General features: G+C 35.5%; 1 protein-coding gene across 11 annotated transcripts in view; it reads left to right on the top strand.

The window, feature by feature from the left end:
• tfc (triforce) overlaps nucleotides 1–22820 on the top strand; it is a 207739-nt gene extending 184919 nt beyond the window's left edge. For 10 of the 11 annotated variants that reach the window (XM_067790192.1, XM_067790188.1, XM_067790191.1 and 7 more), the window contains exons 5-6: nucleotides 12052–12160; nucleotides 19256–22820. In XM_067790192.1, the coding sequence (XP_067646293.1) occupies nucleotides 12052–12160; nucleotides 19256–19509 (363 nt within the window). In that variant the 3' untranslated portion in view covers nucleotides 19510–22820. The remainder of the gene's footprint in view (nucleotides 1–12051; nucleotides 12161–19255) is intronic. The other variant, XM_067790182.1, reaches the window with a different exon arrangement.
• The last annotated feature ends 262 nt before the right edge of the window (nucleotides 22821–23082 follow it).

Raw genomic sequence — 23082 nt, 5'->3', positions numbered from 1 at the left:
TATGTTACGCTTTAATAAATTAAATTTAACATGGTGACAATTTAATTGACATGATTAGACACACACGATACCATTAGCCACTATAAATAAATTTATATATTAAGTTGGGCATCAACTAAAAAATCAATTATCCAAACCATAACACACTTAGGCTTACTTTAGAACGTAGGCGCTATGTTTTACAAGTCAATCGATTATAACTTAGTATAAGAAACTTCAACGAATATATGTTTCTAATTAATGTTAGTCATGTGTTAATTAAATTTCCTCAACACACCGCATACCAGACCACATACATACATTAATGCAGGTACCTGCATATGAGATACTTTCATAACAGGCAGAAGCTAGAACTTGTTGACCATGATCCAACTAGTAGCCTGATCGCTGCTGGAGACTAACAAAAGAGCTGTAGAATGAGGAACGCCGTTGACTAACAGTAGTGGGAAAGTTTGTCGTTAAGTTGGCTGCCAGACTTGTTCTAACCGTACCTAATACAGGCACTTTGGATACGAGATTTAGGCGGAGTTTCGCTTCCAATTTAACTTTCCCTATAAATTGGCGGGATGGGACCTACATGTTTAATGTCGACTCCGAACGGAATCTGCAAGGCAGATGAATTTTCACTGAGCAGCTTTTAATGGCAGAAATACACTCGGAGTGTTTGAAAATCACTTCCGAGGGGCGACCCCGATTAGAAACATGTTTTCATATTAAAAAAACCATTTTATATGTTTTTGTTGTTACTTTGCCCGGAGTTGAACGCAGGACCCTCTGAAGGACTATCCGAGGCTAGCTACAGGTAATTACCCAAATCTATTGTTGCACATTTGAAGAAGATGTTTCAAACCAAGGATCTTGGCAAAAGCACGGAGGAAGGAGACCACTTATATTTCTATTCACTTTGTATGCTGGATCTTGCAGGGATAATGATAAATAGCTTACAGGAGCATTAGCTTACGTCAGCAAGGGGTTATTCCACAATAGATGCCACACTTCGGAATGGATTCACGAACACTTCAGAATTATTTTAAGGATACTTGACCATTACAGAATACCTTCGAAATTATTTTGAAATATTTCCGCATACTCACTATAAGTGACTGTTAGTCTTTGGCTTTCGCTTTGTTTCTACGATTGAATTCGTTTTCTATTTTGCGCTCAAAAAAAAAAAACAAACAACTGTGGGCTTCATATTAGTCTAATTAAGAGTTCAGAAAAACTGCAATGAAAAACTCGTTTTTTCTCCCAATGTCCTATTCCGATGTTCTTTCGATCATCAAATTTGACCGTAATTACACAACAATGTATATAATAGGAATGCGGCTAAACAATGTAGGTTAGGTTGAACTGCCTGTTCCCTAAAGACGTGAGTGGGGTGACATAAGGTCAACGAACAAAAGATCGCATTGCCTTGCGACCACTTACAATTAGAGGCATATGGTCATAATTTCAATTGAATTTGTGGCCATTGGAAGTAGCATTTAAGTCAATTGACGTTATGGCCGTCGACAGCTTTCAGCAATTTTCAAAACATCTTTTAATTTTAGTGTCAATATAAAAAAATACAAAAATGCTCGCTTCAAATAAATGAAAGTAAAACTAATTTATTAAAGTAACTGTTTACTTTCAGTCTTCCTTAATTAAAATTTTATGTTCCCTTCGGCATTTTATATACAAGCACACTTTCGTTTGTGCCTTTTTTGTTTTACTTGGCGAAAAAAGCAAAAGTGAGTTGCAACCTTCGACCTTTTTTATATGCAGACAATTCACGCAATTAGTAGACGCCTCATTTGCAACACTTTAAATATATATATGTATATATAAACATGCATATGTACATATGTACATATACAAATACAGTTTTGCAACAAAAGAGTTTCCAACAAAACACTTTTACTTTACTACTTTCCGCAAGAAGAATAAGAAAATGTGTACAGGACGTTGTTGGTATGTATGTAAGTTGTAACAAAACGTTGCTAGTCAGAAATGTTGAAAGCTCTGGCATACAACAAACCGAGACTATAAAATTAATTGGGTGCTCTAACAAAAACTGACAAGGCACTTGGGTTTGATGTTAGCTCGTATGTGTACTTAAATATTTCATGTGCTTTACTTACTACTTTTTTTTAAACAAATGTTTATATGTGGTGCCGTAGCTGCATGCAGTTAGTAGCTATGAAATTGTGCAACAGGCTCAACTAACTGACTTAAATATCAATATATTTATAAAATTATTAGAGTACCCCCCCCGTAAACTTGGTTCTGCCGGAAAACTGGTTTGCAAGTAAGGAAGGCTAAGTTCGGGTGTAACCGAACATTACATACTCAACTGAGAGCTTTGGAGACAAAATAAGGGAAAATTACCATGTAGGAAAATGAACCTAGGATAACCCTGGAATGTGTTTGTGTGACATGGGTATCAAACGAAAGGTGTTAATGAGTATTTTAAAAGGGAGTGGTGGTAGTGGTATATGTGAAGGCGTTTTCGAGATATTGACCAAAATGTGGACCAGGGTGACCCAGAACATCATCTTTCGGGTACCGCTAATATATTTATATATGTAATACCACGAACAGTATTCCTGTCATGATTTCAAGGGCTTTTGATTTCGCCCTGCAAAACTTTTTCACTTTCTTCTACTCAATATGGTACCCATTTTACAAAGTTTTTTCTAAAGTGATCTTTTGCGTCTTTGCATCGCAATGTTTTATCCATTTTTTCGTATTTGGTATAGAATTATGGCATTTTTTTTCATTTTTTGAAATTTTCGATATCGAAAAAGTGGGCGTGGTGATAGTCGTATTTCTCCCATTTTTAATACCAAGATAAAGTGAGTTTAGATAAATACGTGAACTAAGTTTAGTAAAGATATATCGATTTTAGCTCAAGTTATTGTGTTAACGGCCGAGCGGAAGGACAGACGATCGACTGTATACAAAAACTGGGTTTGGCTTCAACCGATTTCACACATTTTCATGGAAAACAGTGATCGTTATAGAAACTATGCCGTAGCCACATTACAATTTCGCAAGGATTGGTGAATTTTTGTTCGACTTATGGCACTAAAAGTGTTCTAGACAAATAAAATGAAAAAGGGCGGAACCACGCCCATTTTAAAATTTGCTTTTATTTTTGTATTTTGTTGCAACATATCATTACTGGAATTTAATCTTGACATAATTTACTTATATACTGTAAATATATTCAATTTTTGTTAAAATTTGACTTTTAATTTTTTTTTTTAATTGGGCGTGTTCGTGGTCAGAGTTTGCTAATTATTATTAAGAACACATACTGTAATAGGAGTAACGATCCTGCCAAATTTCATTATAATATCTTCAACGACTGCCAGATAAAAAAAAAAAAAAATTACAGCTTGCAAAAATTGTAAATTACCTCCTATTAAAAGTGGGCGGTGCCACGCCCATTGTCTAAAATTTTAAAAATTTTCTATTCTGCGTTATAAGGTCAACCCACCGGCCAAGTTTGATCACTTTATCCGTCTTTGGTAATGAATTATCGCACTTTTTCGGTTTTTCGAAATATTCGATACCGAAAACGTGGGTGTGGTTATAGATCGATTTCGGTCATTTTAAATAGCGATCTGAGATGAGTGCCCAGGAACTTACATACAAAATTTACTCAAGTTATCGTGTTCGCGGAGGGACGGATGGACGGACGGACATGGCTAAATGAATTTCTTCTTTCTTACATCGTTTTGATGTATAAGAAGTCTATATCTATCTCCATTAATTTATGCCGTTACGGGGTACCGTCATGCGAACAAAATTTATATACTCTGTGAGCTCGGCTCAGCTAAGTATAAAAATTGAGCCCTGCTTCCCATCTTCACTCTCTGTCCCATTATCTTCTATTCTATCTCCCATTTTTATACTCAGCTGAGCAGAGCTCACAGAGTTTATTGATTTTGTTCGCATAACGGTACCCCGTAATGGCATAAACTAATCGAGATAGATATAGACTTCTTATATACCAAAATGTCTGGGCGAAAAAAGAAATTCATTTAGCCATGTCCGTCCGTCTGTTCGTGAACACGATAACTTGAGTAAATTTTGAGGTGTCTTAATGAAATTTGGTATGTAAGTTCTTGGGCACTCATCTCAGATCTCTATTTAAAATGAATGAAATCGGACTATAACCACGCCCACTTTTTCGATATCGAAAAACGGAAAAAGTGCGAAAGTTCATTACCGAAGACGGATAAAGCGATGAAACTTGGTAGGTGGGTTGACCTTATGACGCAGAATATAAAATTAGTAAAATTTTGGACAATAGGCATGGCACCGCCCACTTTTAAAAGAAGGTAATTTCAAAGTTTTGCAAGCTGTAATTTGGCAGTCGTTGAAGATATCATGATGAAATTTGGCAGCACCGTTACTCCTATTACTATATGTGTGCTAAGTAAAAATTAGCAAAATCGGATTACGAACACGCCCACTTTAAAAAATTTTTTTTTTAAGTCAAATTTTAACAAAAAATTTAATATTTTTACAGTATATAAGTAAATTGCGTCAACATTCAACTCCAGTACTGATATGGTGCAACAAAATACAAAAATAAAAGCAAATTTTAAAATGGGCGTAGCTACGCCCTTTTTCATTTAATTTATATAGAATATTTTTAATGCCATAAGTCGAACAAAAATTTACCAATCCTTGTGAAATTTGGTAACGGTAAAGCTTCTATGACAATAACTGTTTTCTGTGAGAAAGGGAGAAATCAGTTGAAGCCAAGCCCAGTTTTTATACACAGTCGACGGTCTGTCCTTCCACTCGGCTCTTAACACGAAAACTTGAGCAAAAACCGATATGTCTTTACTAAACTTAATATCGCGAGTTAATATCGAGCTCAAGGCCTAACAATAATTATTTTATCATTATTATTGTTATAATATATTTTTTCTTAATTGAAAAAATTTTAAATTAGAATAGAAGAAAGAAAAATTTAGACAACTGCCAAAGCTCGTTGTATAGATCGATTTCGGGAACTGCTAAATTCCTTCATCGGCAACGTTTAGGCGCCGCTGCTATAACCATTCAGCCATCACAGCGGTTTTTTTGTTTGTCTTCATTATTCCTACTTCAATTCTGGTTCTTGCCAATTGATATTCATAGCACTGCGACATCTGTTACAGAATAGTTGTGAAAATTGGACTTTGTTTATGGCGATGATGCCATAGTGTCATATTTATAACAATAATAATGATAAAATAATTATTGTTAGGCCTTGAGCTCGATATTAACTCGCGATATTACAAATCAGTAGGCCGACATAACAACAAAAATTTACTAAACTTAGTTCACGTACTTATCTGAACTCAGTTTATCTTGGTATTAATAATGGACGAAATCCGATTATGACCAAGCCCACTTTTTCGATATCTGATATTTCGAAAAACGAAAAAAATGTCATAATTCTATACCAAATACGAAAAAAGTGTTTAAACATTGCGATTGGATTGGTTTGTTGACGCAAAATATAACTTCAGAAAAAAATTTGTAAAATGGGTATGACACCTACCGTATTGAGTAAAAGAAAATGAAAAAGTTCTGCGGGCGAAATCAAAAGCCCTTGGAATCATGGCAGGAATACTGTTCGTGGTATTACATATATAAATGTATTAGCGGTACCCGACAGATGATGTTCTGGGTCACCCTGGTCCACATTTTGGTCGATATCTGGAAAACGCCTTAACATATTCAATTAAGGGCCACTTCCTTTTAAAACCCTCATTAATACCTTTGCTCTTGCCCTGCGCTTGCCAGGCTAAGACACCAGCTATTAGGAGTGATACAGTTGCCAGATCTAGAAGCAGCAAGTGGCTTAGATCTTAGAAAGCTTCTAGTATTTGCCAAGAGGACGGAGTTATTTTATAGCATAGGTCCTGGTTTGTGATAGGGTTTTTCAGTTTGGTCGTTAAAACAAACTTCTGGTAACACTATGGACTTATTCAGTCTATGTGAGGTCCTCATGGACCGGCCAGTTGAACCTAACCTAACCTACAAACATATTCTAGAGTCACCCTTGGTCCACCTTTGTGGCGATATCTCGAAAAGTTCTCCACCTATAAAACTAAGGCCCACTCCCTTTTAAAATAATCTTTAATACCTTCCATTTGATACCCATGTCATACAAACACATTTCAGGGTTACCCTAGGTTCATTTTCCTACATGGTGAGTTTTCCTTATTTGACAAAGGATGAAAGAAAATCGTTCCAAAAAACGGCGCCCTTGGTTTACAATTTCGGGCTCATAATTAAGAGCGCTTCGAAAATATTTCAGGGGTGATTAAAAAATAAAATTATAAAGAAATGCGTTCAAATTTAACCAAATTTTCATATTTAAAAAAAAAAATCAAATAAAACGAATTGATAGCTGAAGAAAGATAGCAAAGGCAAGTTGCTCCAGTATTACCATTTGTATGTATCCATGAAAAAGACATTTTTGTCGTCAAAGCTCTCAGCTGAGTATGTAATAATAGGTTACACCCCAAATTAGCCTTCCTTACTTGTGTTTTGTTGAAAATAAGTATATTGGACCAATTTGGATGTGACCTCTCTATTTAAGTAAGAAAATAATATTTAAATTCAAACTTTTAAAAAAACTTATTAGGATGGCAGAAATGCAAATTGACATTAATTTATAGTGGCTTATACGTAACTCCAATTCGTGCCTCAAATATTGTTGTCGTCCGCATACTCTTGTTCAAAGCGATGGATTTGTGCCCGTTTGAACAATTTTCTAAGACCATATCAAAATGTAACATTTACGGAATTTCAGAAAAAATTACTTTTAAAAGTCACCAAATCTCTACTTGAGGATTTTATTTAAATTTTTTATTGGCAATCGAAAAATACGATCGAAACCTCCCTTAGCCTAGTTGAAATGTAAAATAAGATTCTAGCTTTCCACTGTTCTTTTTTATGGTGAAAGAAATCACTTGATTGTCACAGACGCGAGCTCGTTAATTTAAATTTTTATATCAATCCACATTTTTCAACATTTGCATATTTTTTGTGTTCAAATATATTTACGCTTTAAAAGAAACAATACAAAATCACTCTTTATTATGATTAAAGATTGTGCAACCAAAAATTATTTCATTTAAATTGTCTATTGTTAGAGCTTTTGTTTGTATGTATTACTTAATCGTTACGCATGAAATCAAAATTATATTTAACCAAAATGGTAAAAAACAATTGACAACAACTTTTGCTCTGTCAAAAACATTTAATATTTACGCAATTGCGGTTAAATGTTAACGGAATTGAACGACACCAATTATTTATAAGGGAATGGCACAGTTATGTTGATATTGTTTTATGTAGCAGAATGTTTTTTACATGTAAATTCATTTATATATATGTTAATTTAGATATGTTTGAGCTTTTCATTTAAGTAGCGTTCGGCTCTGTGATTTACATCACGTAGTTCGACTTCAATTAATGATTGCATGCATTATAAAAGGATTGCAAATTAAATTTAAAATTGGTATATCGTTAAATTACGCAATTACGTTCGACAATTTGAGAATATTGGCAATCTGTTTGAAGCTTTTAGGCTTATAAACCGACATCCAAACATTTCTGTTAATATAGATATCATAAACTAAATTTTAAGTTTTGTTAAATTAATAAATATTTTCATTTGGTACACAACAAAAATTTATATATGTATATGGGCTATTGAGTGACTTTATGGAGAGTCATTAAAATGTGATTCTAGTGCATAATTCTGTAAATCTAAAAGCAAGCAAGCCAAAGTTTTTGGTGGATTTTATCGATGGTCCTTCGCCGTATTATATCCGGTACGTTCCGGTAACAAGCACTATCTATTAGTGTACTAGCCCGACCATCTCGACCACATTGAGGCGTCTAGGCCAACCCAATAATCATTTTGATTTTTGTCATCATAAAAAATTAACAAATGCAAACTTTTTAAAACGAATACTCAATTTAAAAAATAAATTTATTGAAGCAGAAAGTGTGCAAGATATTTTGAGAATTTCATAAAATTTCAAAAACTGATTGACATCGCAGAAAAACGTAAGTTTTTGAACTCCTTTTGCGTTGTTTATGGATTGAGAACAAGGCCATGAAGACTTATGTGTTTAGAGTCAGCTATTGACACAATATAAGCAAAAAAAGCGAGGCAAAAGTTGAATGTGGTTTTGGGCCTTTAGAGACAAATTATAAGGCGTGCATCGGGGCATACGACAAGGCACCCGATTAAAAAAGATTAGCCGGGTCCAAAAACATACCCGGTATTGAAAAAGTTCCCCATCCCTAAAATGTACATACCTGGTTTTAAAGCATTTTTTATACCCAGCTGTATTTGTCCAAAGAGTATTATAACTTTGTTTGGATAACGGTTGTGCAGGTATAAAGGAGTCGAATAGATATAGACCTCCATATATCAAAATCATCAGTATGGAAAAAGAATTTGATTAAGCTATATATGTCGCAAATTTAGAAAAATGGAAAATTGGAGTATAGGCGTGGTACCACCCACGTTTAGAAGAAGAAAATTTGGAAGTATAAGAAAGCATAAATTAAAAGCCGTGAAAGAAATTTGGCAGAGACACTATCATTGCCAAATGATATAGACTGAGGGAAGATAATCAAAAGCGGTTTAAGACCACCCCTCCCCCCAGACTTTTTCTAAAATTCACAAAGATTGCAAAAACTGTATGGTATTTAACTACGTTTGACTGATATTCTACCTCAGTAGTGGTATGGTTGAGTTAAGAAGAATATTTAAACATATTTTGAAAAGGGGTTAAATAAGTCGAACAAAAATCTCTCAATCCGAACGATATTGGGCATACAATTTTTTTTCATAGCTACTGTTAAGCTAGCTGTTAAACTGCCTCTGTATCCTTTTTGCTTCTTCCGAACGAAAATGACTTCAGAATAGGACCATATATGTATTATTTATTGCATAGCCTTACGACATGATTAACCACACAAAGCAAACAAAAACAGCTTTTCAAGTGAACACCTGGGTATGTAATGTTCGGTTACACCCAAACTAATTCTTTCTTACATCTTTTAATTGTCTTTAAAAAATATTGCTAGAAAATACTGTCATAAGAAGCATCAGCAAACTGGCAACAGAGTAGCTAGGTCTTGTTTTTGGAAGACTTACGGTATTGAATACGCAAATCACGTCAGGATTACTCCAGAATCAAACTAAGTTTTCGGGCCTTTCATGAATGGAGCTGAGAAATAATTTTATCCCATTGGTATTATCCGAATAACCGGCTATATAATATGTGTAGGATATAGAGAACAGATGTACATAGCCGAAATTTACGATATCTATATCTATCTATATCTATAAATCTTATAAAATAAAGTCGCTAAATGACATGTATGCACATAACTTCACACAGAATGCTCCGATTTTAAAACGGTTTTTTGCATTTGAAAGCTTGGCTACGTGAGATGGTACAGTTAATATAATTTGAAGATATATATTATAGGGGCGTGGCAAATTGCCAAAATGTAGCAAAAAATCATAAAATGTTTGTTTACGCAGCTATAACTCATAAACGGATGGATGGATTTAAAAAATTCTACTTTTCAGTAAAACTTTGAAATATTTACCTTCGATCTGCATCAAAAAAAAAAAAAAAAAAAACTTGATTCCTTTCTTATATCAGCCAAATTGTTTAAACAAAAGTAACATTTTTACCACGGAGGATGATGCGACACATACATACGTGCATATACAGCATTCGCTGCTTTATTTAACTTCGGGCGTAGGTTTGTATGTATGTATTGATATACATCACTACATAGTATAAAACAAAGTCCCTTTTTCTGTCCCTTTGAACGCTTTAAAACTACGCAACGGATTTTGATGCGCTTTTTTTAATAGATAAAGAGTGATTGAAGAGGAAGGAACGGGTGAGCATATTTGGTTGAAAATTGGTGGAGGGGTAGCTTAGAGCCAGGAGACAGACATATGATAATTTTTATCCCGTTCTGGCTAGGGTCTTGAGATCAAAACGTGGACTTGGGTAATCCTGGGATATGTTTGTACAGTATGGGTATCAAATTGAAGCTGTTTATGAGTACTTTGATACGGGGTATTTTTCGTACCCGCGGGTAACTAGGCTCTCGAGATATAAGCGAAAAAGTGGACGCGGGTACCCCTAGAATGTGTTTATTTATTTATTTATTTTATTTATTTATTTATTTATTTACGACGAGAGACGGACTGGGACTGCGACTCGGAGTGGGACTGGGACTCGGAATAGGAATGGAACTAAATAGATAGCACCCTCTTGGACTGGCAATAAATGATGAAGAAGAATGAGAAGAATTTGAGATAAGAGAAAAGAGAGAAAGAGACTGAGAAAGAGATAGAATGAGACGAAGATGGAGATAGATGAAGCGAAAAAGATGGAGGGAGGAGTGAACAAAAAGATTAGGAAAAAGTGTAGAGGGGTAGGGCAGAGTTAGATGGAAAAAACTTATTAGACCAAATTTTAAGGGCAGAACAACGTCTGCCGGGTCTGCTAGTATGTATATAAATTAAAGAATAGAACGGTAATCCTCACACTAAGTTTCACGTTTCTTGTTGCCTTCCTGAAATAAATATATTCATAAATCACTTATCTGAATGTTTGACGTATACGTAAGTATTTTATGAAATTTAAAGCTTCTAGCTGATGACATTTGGGACAAATGGCGAAAAGCTCATTGTCTGAGCAATCGGTTTATATGGGGTATATACTATATAGACGACTGATCTATTCAGACAAAACAATATATATCATATACATAATTGTTTTATGAAATTGAAGCTCCCAGCTCTTATATTGAGGCAGGAAAGCTTTTTATCTGAACAATCGGTTGTAGAAGATATTTGCTATAGATACGAACAATCTCGCTGATTTTTTTAAGAAAACAATAAGAGCTATATACGAAAGCATAAGCTGAAATCTGATAAATTGAAATCTGATAAAAATGACTAAAATCCTCTTTTCTGAAAAATCGGTGGTATGGGGATGTATGATATAGAGGTCCGATGCAGTCGGTTCGGACAAATGTCTGATCGGACACCTAAATATTCCCGCTCACCAAATTTCATCAAAATATTTCAAAAATTTTGTGACTACTTTGTTTTCAAACAGACAGACGGACATTGCCAAATCAACTCAGCTCGCTATCCTAATCATTTTGGTTTACTTAATGGTGGGTATATTTCTTTTCCTTTAAGGACTTACAAATTTGTATGCCCGGGACAAACTTAATTTACCATTTACTGGTATATTGCGATGGTACCATTTAGAAAATCGCCACGTCATCATCGTCAGGCAATTTCGTAATGTTTTTATTATTTCAACAGGTTTCACCGTGGATCGAACCGCGATCAAACTGCTGAAATCTCAATCGCCTAACCATCGGGCTATTGTGTTGTATTTCCTTTCCTGGCTAATTTCAGTTTATATCATTTTACAATACCAATAACAAAAAGCACGCCTCGTGCAAATTAATGTAAAAGACAGAATGTCTCAAATTGTGCGAGAGCCTGAAAATGGGATAAATCTGAAATTAGCCAAGAAAGCAAATACAACACAATTGCTCAATGGTTAGGCGATTGTGATTTCAGCAGTTTGACAGCGGTTCGATCCGCGGTGAAACCTGTTGAAACAATAAACACGTTATGAAATCGCCTGACAATGATGACGTAGCGGTTTTCGAAATGGTATCATCGGAATATGCCAGTAAATGTTTCCTTCTTTTCAGTTTTTCCCAATAACCAAAAATAATAATTGAATAACAATTATTATTTACCGGTGCTAAGCTCATTAATTCTTAAAAATCTTAAAATAATCTATTCTGTTTATTACTTAAGCTTTGTAGGCACATAAAAACTTCCTTATTGCTAATGCTTGCCATAATTTCAACATTATTAAATATTTATGTTCTTATAGCATTTTAAATACTCGCATTTAAATTTATTATCTCCTAAATAAATAATGAATTAATTTGGTTTCATTTTTTCTTTGCCAGGCGAATTGGTTCAAAGCTGCCCAATATTGCCGATATCATGGCATGCATTTGGTGAGCATTTCGTCACAAGAGGAGAATGACAGACTTGAAAAGCACATACGCGATTTTGGTAAGTAGATATAGAAATACATACATATATGTATATATGTATGCAATATACACATGGATACATAAATTAAAAGCAGTTAAATTGTAAAGCGATAACAGCGCCGATAAATGGTCGCCAGCAATTACGCAATTGTGCAGTCACATAAAAGTTACGTTACACGCATTTCGTCTATTTGAAAGTTACGCGGATGGAGGGAGGTTTGCAAAAAAGGAAATGCTTTAATTTATTTAAACTTATTGCAATACTAGACATGTTGTTTGGCAATTCTTTTTTCTTAGCTTTGGGGAAACAGCTTTGATGCGGATTAAATATTTCTTAAGTATGTGAACTTATCTGCTCTTAACGCATTTATTATATTTACAATAACGTTGCCAAATTCTTGAGATTGGCACAAAGAGTTTATGTCCGCTATTTTTCCTTATTTTGGTTTTGGTTTATTTCTTTATTTTTGGGCGCTTAACATAGCATAGCTATGAATTACTGATTTGGAAGCTGGGAATAGGGGCGTTAATTGCAATTAAAGCTTATCATTACAGGTTCTTTCTTTGTTGCTTGTTCTTCCTTACCTACAACCCAGAGCTCCGGTTTACACTTAGAATAATTTTATCTCTTACGCTCATTTTCGTTTGCGTGTAATATAGTTTGAAGTTGTGCTCTCAATCAAAATACAAACCCTACTCTATCCTTGTGAGAAATATAAAGTACAGTCAATTGCATTGATTACATTTGAAACAGCGACTACAGACCACAAGCACAATGAAGCAAAGCTTAGTGACAAACGTAGCCAAGTATTGACAACTTAAATACCTTGGATGTGACATTCACGAAAATAAATTATAGCCATCAGGACCAAAAAATTTTGAAAAATATAAAAAATTGTAAAAAAAAACATACCGATAAATAAATTTAACTTTTGTTATCAGTGGCGGTATTTACTAGGTTAGGTTAAACTGGCCGGTCAATAAAGAATGAATGAATGTATCCATGTGTTTTATGTAAATGAATAAATAAAAAATAAATAAAATATAAAGAAGCTTTCTAAGACCCAGCCTAAATGTTGTCTCGAAATCCGCAAACTGTGCGGCTTTAATAGCTAAATCCTTAACGTGGCGAGCGCAGGACACGAACACAGAACGTGCTCAGCAGTTTCTTCCAGCAGCTCGAACTTCCTACATCTGCTGTTACTGCTGAAGCGTAACTTATAGGCATGTGACGCCAGAAGTCTGTGTTCCGTTTTTGTGCCGATCGTAGGCCTTAAGTCTTCTATCCTTGGAAATATAAGCCACTTTGTGAGCTTAATATCTTCCTTGAATGGTTATATGCAACTCCTTTCTGCTTTTGATTTATCCCGAATGGAATGGGACATATATTGTCGATTCAATTAGTGTTGCACCCTCCTTTGCCAACTCATCGGTATTTTCATCACTTCTATCCTTTTTTGACCGAGAACACAGGATATATGTACGCTCCGGTTTTTGCAATGCTTCTTTGCATTGCAGAGCACTTTTTGATAAAGTACTGTGTGAGATTTTGCCTTAATCGACGCCTGACTATCAATATATATATTTACGAAACTACAGCTTAAGCACTCTTCCTCTAGAATTTCTGCCACTTTATTCATGGCTATAGTTTCCGCTTAGTCGACAAAACTGCAAATTATTTATACCGGAAATATTTCGAAAACCGTGAGGATGAAGAGCAGGAGGAATCGGTAGCATATAACTCCTAGTCTACTACCTACCTATCAGTAGGAAAAAAGGGCTCGTTTTCGTTGATTGAAAATATTTGAAGATAGCATACCCGACAAATGTTTTCCTGCCTGAAAATTGTCTTGTGTACGGTTGAAAACTGGGCCCGTATTACATGTTACGATCAGTGACTGAAACCCATTTTCACTCAAGCAATAACTATGCCACTGTCAAACTTTTTTGGATAATTATAATAAATAATGGTTCTAACGAGTACTAGTTTTCGCTAGTTCAAATATGTCATTATTCCGATTCACCTTTTCAGAGCTATTGTGATTTAAAAAATGAGTTTCGATCACGGATCGAAATACGTATTACGGACCTTGGTTCTTCCTACCAATTTCCGTCATCCCCTTATTCCCTCTCTCTCCCTCCCAAACATACTCTTATTTTCCATTACCATTTTGACCATTCACTGCCACTCTCACTCTCTCTTTTGCATCCAGCTTCCCTCCCACTTCAAGTTCCGCTCTCACTCCCAGTTCCACTCCCACACCCATACCCACTCCTACTCCCTCTCCAACTCCCATTTCTACTCCCTCTCTCACTTCCACTACCACTCCTGTCTCCTTTTGCTTTCCCATTTCAATTCCCTCATAAATATCAGATACCCACTTCAAATAATTGGTGAGATATAGCTTATTTAAATTTTTCATAAAAAGGGGTGTGGCACAGCCTACTTTTTCGAAATTCTAGACAGATTGTAATATATAAAGTACATCACTCAAATATCAGTAGTTTGAGGCAACCAGATTCTGATTTTTTCCAAAATTATTATTATATTTCTTAGGGGCGTGTTCTCACCGGTTTTTCCAAACTTTTATAAAGTTTACGGTAGACACGAAACCCAACTGCAAAAGATTTGTCCAAGAACCCTTTTGGCGCACATTTTTCAAATCTATTGCTCCTTTTTGGTAAATCTACAAGTTTGTAAAATTTTTAATCCGAGCAGAAATTTGCTAAAAAGGTTACCTCCGAATTCAGCTGGAACCAATTAAAATTATTTTGCACCTTCCAACCATCGGCAGGTTTTGGTAAACGTATTTGCGTATTGCTTACTTCCTTTCTCCCGAAGTATGTTCCATTAAAATAAACATACAAGTTCCCCTAGACGTATATTATTAATTTGGACCAGTACCGCAGCTTGAAAAATATCAAACTCAAATACTCGCCAAATGATTAATATTTTATGATTTATAACACTAAGTTCAAAAAGTCAATGCTCTAGTTTCTTAACAAACATCTTGAGTCGACAAACTGAAGCATCTCATTCATGGCGTTCATGAGCTCATTTATAACGCCTTCAGCTCGTTCAGCAAATAATGCGCTTAGCCTTCCTACAAAAAACAATAACAAAAACAAATAAAAATCATTAAACTGCGGTTTATGTTGCCAGGTGAAGTCAGTGCATTGTTTGCATATTACAAAAGCTATGCCGTGCTATGTCCATATTAACTTACATAATATTATATAAAATGCATAAGTTGGTACTAAAGAAGTAAAAGAAAGGTACAAGTGAATGGCGATTTAAGACTTCGCGGCTTAAAGTGTTGAGTGCAAAGAGCCTTGGTGACGGTAATGGTCAATGCACCACTTTAACCAAACATAATACCCGGAAAAATTGAAAATAAAATATTGTATTTGTATAATATTTATTTCGTTTTTTCTTCTTCATTTTGCTGTTACAATTGAAAGTACAAGCAGGTCAACGAGCTATGCCTGTTGATGTTTTATGGTTTTTTGCATGTCGTCCACCAAATCGAATACTCGCGCATGCAATCATACCAAAGTGTAAGCTTGGGAGAAGAAACTATGAGTAGTTACTTAGCTTTAACTTTATTTCATTATGAGGAAATATTTTGAATTTTTCTTTTTTGTTGTTTTTCTGTTGTGTTATGCATTTCATTTACACTTTTAATATGTCGTGCCTCCGTTTACTCTGCACAAACGTTTTGCGCGAATTATTTGTGACCCTCGAATGGGCAGGTAGTGAAGAATGTACTGTTATGGACAAAGAATTAGCACATGAAACATTTTATGAGACTTGGTGTTGGGGAATAATTTCAGATTAAGATGAAATGGAGTCTTTACTTTGGAGTCAAATTGGTTTCGACATTCTGCAATCGGCAGTGTTCTTTTTTTCGAGCGCCTTCCTCAATCTAACGATTCGATTTCTTTATGCTTTGTACACTGGAGGTGATTCGAGTGTCCCCCGAACACATATCTATTTCTGGAAACTGTGCTGGACATACACCTCGTTTGGTTATCAACTTCTAAGCACAAGCTAGGTTGTATCTTTATTAAACAGGTAAAGGCGAGGCATCACTTGTAGTGCGGCGAGGAAGATCTGGGCTTAGCAGTAATACAACTATACGGATCATCCGTTTGAAACAGCTGTCGCTCTGCCTAATGGTTGAGCTAGTAGTGGGGCACGTTTTGATGACAGTACGCGAAGAACGCATTGTACTCCTTACTGATGAATGCTTTCGCAACTGCAGAAATAGGATAAAAAGTGGCAAAAAGTGCGTCTACAAGATATTGATACCCAACGCATTTTCGATTTCCTAGCGGACATTGGCTTACATAAATAGCGTAGAGAACAGAACCTGTAGAAGAGCCTCATTTAAAATTATTTTAAGAGTATATAGAACAGCCCCCTGCAGAAGCTCATATATTTTATACAGCAGCCCCTTATCAAACGTACGAAGTTGTTTTTGATGAATCAAAAAGGATTGAGAGAGGACGAATGTCGTAACGGAGAGCGCTTTATTGTACGCCGATGTTTTAGAGTAACGGCCACCTTTACGCCTTGTGAAAACGTCATAATGTGGGATATGTCTGCCAGACTTCGGACACATAAGCATTATTTTCAACTTGGACCTTAATCTAGAGAGAAATTATTTTTCTGTGTGCCAGTGCAATCTTCATTATGTTCGTTTCGTCAGCAGAGAAATGAGCGAAGGGGATCAACTGTGGTAGTAGACTGGTGCACTGGTTTACGGATGGGTCGATGTTAGAAGGGAAGGTTCGTGGGATGATGTTTTGCTAAGGATCCAAAATCAACTGGTCGACCAGCACCTATTATCTCCCTAGCGCAAAACAGAAGCTTTTACAGATGCAATGGATGGGTTGCTATTACTCTTCATGTGATGGTAAGGGCGCATGAAGGAAGTTTAACAAACAGCTGTGCGAGTTTTAGGCAGATATGAACAAAACACTTCCAAACAAATTGGGCTCAATAATAACCAAATCCAAAGGGGTATCCAATCGCAAAAGTAACCCGTTGGAAAAGTAAACGGTTAAGAAAAAGTAAAAGGATGCAAAAAGTAACCAGATTCAAAAATGTAAACAAAAAGCAGAATCGGATCCAAAAATGTATCCAAATCCAAAAAGTAACAGGTTCAAAACAGTAACCGGATTCAAGTTTGGCGTATCCAAAAACGGAATCAGACCCGAAAAAGTCTCCAAATCAAAAAATTAACCGATTCAAAAAGGTTGCCAGTTCCGAAAAAGTAACTGGTTTAGAAAAAGTAACCGGTTCCGAAAAAGAAACCTGTCAGAAAAAGTAAACGGTTAAGAAAAAGTAACGGGATTCAAAAATGTAGCCCTATCCAAAAACGGAACCGGATCCAAAGGGGTATACAAATCGAAAAAGTAACCGGTTGAAAAAGTAAACGGTTAAGAAAAAGTAAAAGGGTGCAAAAAGTAACCGGATTCAAAAATGTATCCAAAAAGCAGAATCGGATCCAAAAATGTATCCAAATCCAAAAAGTAACAGGTTCAAAACAGTAACCGGATTCAAATTTTGCGTATCCAAAAACGGAATCAGACCCGAAAAAGTATCCAAATCAAAAAATTAACCGATTCAAAAAGATTACCAGTTCCGAAAAAGTAACTGGTTTAGAAAAAGTAACCGGTTCCGAAAAAGAAACTTGTCAGAAAAAGTAAACAGTTAAAAAAAAGTAACCGGATCCAAAAATGTAGCCCTATCCAAAAACGGAACCGGATCCAAAGGGGTATCCAAATCGCAAAAGAACCGGTTGAAAAAGTAAACGGTTAAGAAAAAGTATCCGGATCCCAAAACGTAGCCGTATCCAAAAACGGAACTGGATCCAAAGGGGTATCCAAATCGAAAAAGTAACCGGCTGGAAAAGTAAACGGTTAAGAAAAAGCAACAGGATGCAAAAAAGTAACCGAACCCAAAAATGTAGCCTCATCCAAAAGCAAAATCGGATCCAAAAAGATATCGAAATCCAAAAAGTAACCGGTAAAAAACAGTAACCGGATTCAAATATTGCCGCATCCAAAAACGGAACCGTACCCGAAAAAGTATCCAAATCAAAAAAATAATCGATTCAAAAAGGTATTTCGTACAGTATCCATTCATTCATTCATTAATTGGCGCTTAATCGTCTAAGCGATTTTGGTCGTTTAGTAACAAGTCACAGCAGCTATCCCTGTTTCGCGATAACTTAGGTCTCCTCTTTCCTCTGTTTCCTAACTGCGGGGTCGACTGAATTACTTTCTTGACAGGAGCGTCTTCACCCACACGCATAACATGACCAAGCCAGTGAAGCCTTTTTGTTTTTGCACAATCATCATATCTACGTAAAGCTCAAACAGCTCATTACTACACTTACTTCGACACTCTCCGTTGGCATGACGGACAGGACCATGAATACGCGGAAATTTTTTTTCTGAACACTCCAAAAGCCATCTCATCTTCTCTCGACGATGTCCATGATTTCGAGCCATACATCAGGACAGGTAAGAGAAAGCAACCGTTCCAGATAAAACAGAGGTTAAGAAAGAAGTCACTAAAAATTTACCTGTTCAGGAAAAGAAGCAGGTTCAAAAATTGTAACCGGATCCAATAATCGGGGTTAAAAAAGTAACACACATATTCGACTTCTTTCCAGGGGACGCGACTGCAACTATTGTATAAAGAGATAATAAAAATTTTTTCTCTCAAAAGTAGTGTGCTATTTCTCTGGCCATAACTGTACACGACTCACTGAGATTTTTTATAAATATAGTTTGCGACAAATTTTGGGAGCTATGGCTTAAACCAAGGTATGAATGTACAATGTTTTGCTTGGCTCGACGTAAATCGTACAGCATGTTTGTGCTTTTAAGCCAAGAGGCACGAAACACCTAATTTTGCAACTTTCACGCTAGCAGCTTGAGACGCTTTTATCGCTTCCTTTTACACATAGCCCAAACCACACATTTGACCACATTTTACATTTCGTACAAGTTTACATATAAAATAAATTATTATTAATATTTATGCTTTCTACTTTTTCATGTGCGCGCCAAAAAAAATCAAATAAATTTGTGAACCCAGAAGGCTTGGGGCATGAACATTTTTGGACATCTGGTACCGATTTGGCTGATGAAGGCAACTACTTTTGGATGGCCAATGGACGTCCAATTACATTTACGAATTGGAATGCTGGTGAACCGAATAATTTCCGCTATGAGAATGGTGAAGAAGAGAATTGTATGGAACTGTGGAATCGTGATGGTAAAGGACTAAAATGGAATGATTCTCCATGTAGTTTTGAAACATATTTCGTTTGTGAGGTGCAAGCGGTGTAATGGTGTTTTAGTTGATTGACTGATTTCGACGAGAGGAACGATGAATTCGAATAAATGACAAATGTGTGGAGAGAAAATACGATTTTTTTTTAGTTGAGTGAAAAAGTAATATAAAGAAAAATTATTAAATTACAAATATTCAGAGAATTCTCGAGTGTTGGTACTTTAATGTTGTTGGCATGCACTTTTGTTACAACCTAAGTATATAATTTTTTTGAACAAAAATCTGCGTAAATAAATTAAAGAAGTTTTTTTTTCAGATCTTCTGTATATCTTTGCATAAGTTTTGTCAAAATTTCTTTTTTGTGATTTATTTGTAACCATTATTTGCACGCATAATTTCATCGCAAGCATTCTAATTTGATGTTGTACAATCAAATACGCGCCATTTATGTAAATTAGTGATTTCTTGATGGAAAATTGCGTATACGCAGTGGTGGCGCTTGGCTGATTGCGCGACGTTGAGTCGCTTGGCATTTAAGGGCCCATTACTGATACTTAGCATAGACTTGACTTGACTTGGCGTAAACTTGGCAACTTAGCCACGACTATACTCCCCTTAGCGCATACAATCTGTCATCATAATCAATAAATGTCAAATTGTATGACAAAATGCAAAATGAAATGGAAACAAACAAATGACATCTCAAAATGTAAACGTCACTTAGAACTTATATAGAAAATCAAAATTCAACAGACTTCTAAGTCAAGTTAAGTGTTGCCAAGTTTTGAGTAATCAGTAACATGCAATGTTCATTTAACAGAACTGTAAGTGACAGTTTTCATGTCAAGTCAAGTCTATGCTAAGTATCAGTAATGGGCCCTTTAGTTGATTTGATTTATTATGTATACACGACGGTATATAGTGTTCATTATTATAAAAAAAATTTAGTTATTTATATATTTGTGTTTTTATTAATATACGTATGTATATGTAGGCGGCAAGGCATTTAAGCAGCAGACAAATCAAAAATAAAAAATACAAAATGCTCAAAAAATACTCATACGACACGTGCGACCGCAAGAAAGCAAATTTTAAAAAGTTTAATACCGATTTCACACAGAGGGTTAATGAAATAATTAGTCAAGTTTTCTAAATTAAATATCTTATTAAACTAAATCTAAACTAAAATTGAAATTCTTAATTATTAGGTTATTGATTTATTAAATGCCTAATGAACTAAAAATCGAATCGGTCTTTCTTTGTGTTTCAGATTTCATTGTGAATTAATGACAATTAGATATTAATTATTTTCAAAAATTTAAGAAAAATAGAAAAATACTAAAAAAATAAAAATAAATTTACATCTGCAGAGTTTGCAGCAAAAGATGACTTCTTAAAAATTAGGCACATAATTGATTATGGGCAACAACTTTGAGTAGTCGCGAACTCGTTATATTTGGACTACATCCAAAGTAAGAGAAAACGGTTGATTTTATTTTTAACTTTTTTCTTGTAGGTTAGGTTAGGTTAAGATGCTTTGCATGGGAATCGCTCGAACTTTCACTTTCATTCCGTTCCTGTCTTTTTGTCTTAGAAGACGTGCCGTCCTCAACAAAACTACATTGCATTCGGGGTTATTTGGCAGAGCTGGAAATATAAATGGGCCTTAAGGTTGGCTCCTGGGCTACACCCGGGCAGTTTGGCTGAGTTGGGAGATGCAATGCTTCCCTGATCTGGAGTTAGAAAAAGCAGTTGCACTACCAACAGGGGTCTGTGTGAATTAAATCTAAACATTATTTTGTACTTTAAAAATCCAAGATAACGAAAATTATACACTAACGGATTTGGAAAAACAAGAATGAAATAACGGAACAATGAAATCACATGGCAACACACCACAGTGAAATAGAAACATAAAGAAGTAGAAGAGGGAAAACTTAGCGTATGCGAACAAAGCTTCTGTGCTCATTAGACTCAAAACCCAAAAAATAATTCCACATGGAGACATTTATATCCATTGTGAATGCCCTCAGTGAGTGCTGGGTGGCGACATATTCGCCCAAACAAGATAGCATCCTAGTTGCGCTCAACGAAGCACTTTCTCTGACAAACTTAATCATTAATCGCAATAATCCTGTTTGGTCCACAGCGGATCCGTAACTATTATCTCATATTCCTAAATTTTCTTCCAGAGTTAACCCAGCGTTGGTAGTACGGAACTGTCCGCCTCGCTCTTGTACATTTCGGATCCTTCCCTGGTCACCTCATCTGCAACTTCATTCCCTTCAATATCCCCGGGTTCCAGCAAAGGGAGACATTTAGGTGCTTTATGGATGCCAGCGAGGCTCACCCAATCTGCACGATATCCGAAAATATCACGTTGAATGCTGGCCTGGCTGTGGACAAAGATCGTTACATTGATGTCTGGGATGGTACTATCGTGGAAGTGTCTGGCTGCTCTCTTTATGACACAGACCTCCACCTGGAAGACACTGATTGAGCCAGGAAGGCGATAAAATTTATTTACCTGCAGATCCTTTGAGTAGATTGTAACTACTACTACTGTTTAAGCCTTCCAATCATTCCTCTTTTGAAGATATCTTATGTTCTGCACCTGTAAGTAAAAAACAGGCGTGATATGATCGATGTCGGACGTTAGGTCTGTTGTGATTCAGTTTAATGGTCCCCATGTTATGCCATCGTATATTTTCGTGTGCATATATTCGGTTGATTACCACAAGTTGTATTTTCTTAGTCCTAGAGCACCTTTAGCGGCTAGTCCCTGCACGAGCGCTTGTAGAGGCATCGAGTCAATAATTGCTTTTAATCCTCCCTGAAAAGCGCTACTCACTGCGCCTGACGTACCGAGGCATGCTAGCCTTTACACCTTTCAAACCTTTTTTGTCTACCGCCTTCCACCAGACCGCAGTTCCATGGAAGTATCATTCAAAAGACTGTGCTCTATATGACATGGACAACATGCTATGACAATGCCAAGTTTTTTTTTTTAACGTAATATTTTTTGCAGTTGACGGCGGATGTTCGTTAATGAAGCATTTGGCACTGTGTAAAAAGGACACATTAGTTATTTCATTAAAAGAATTATTCTGTGTGAAATTGGTATTAAATTTAGAAAATGGTAACTAATACATATTTACCAATTAAACATAACATACGTATGTATATGTATATGTATTACAAAAATAATTGTAATGTAATCTTAATTTGTTATGATTACCACATAAGTAGTGATATTTTAACTCATTATTTCTAGTTGCTAGTAATAAATATATGTCTCAATTAGGAAATAAAATTGAAAATATTATTAATATGTTAAAATATGTATATTTCTAAACTAAGCGAATTTGTAAAAAAAATCGAAAATAAAAAGCTTCAGAAGTATTCTTCCTTTCATCGTTTTGCCTATTGTCATATTTTTCACTTTCACTTACAACTTAATTTGAAATTCAATTACAATTCCGATACAATTTGCGGATATTAAACCTAATTTGCATAAGCCGCAATGAAATTTCAATTAGAAAGTTTTCTTCATTGAAGGGAAAACAGGAAATAATTTATACGGAGGTGTAAGATGACCATCGTGGTCATCTTTATTCTTGCGTCGTAGT

The sequence above is a fragment of the Eurosta solidaginis genome, chromosome 5, assembly GCF_040869045.1.
Source record: "Eurosta solidaginis isolate ZX-2024a chromosome 5, ASM4086904v1, whole genome shotgun sequence".
Lineage (NCBI taxonomy): Eukaryota > Metazoa > Arthropoda > Insecta > Diptera > Tephritidae > Eurosta > Eurosta solidaginis.
The sequence above is the reverse complement of the archived record's forward strand: the minus strand, read 5'-3'. Positions and strand labels throughout refer to the sequence as shown.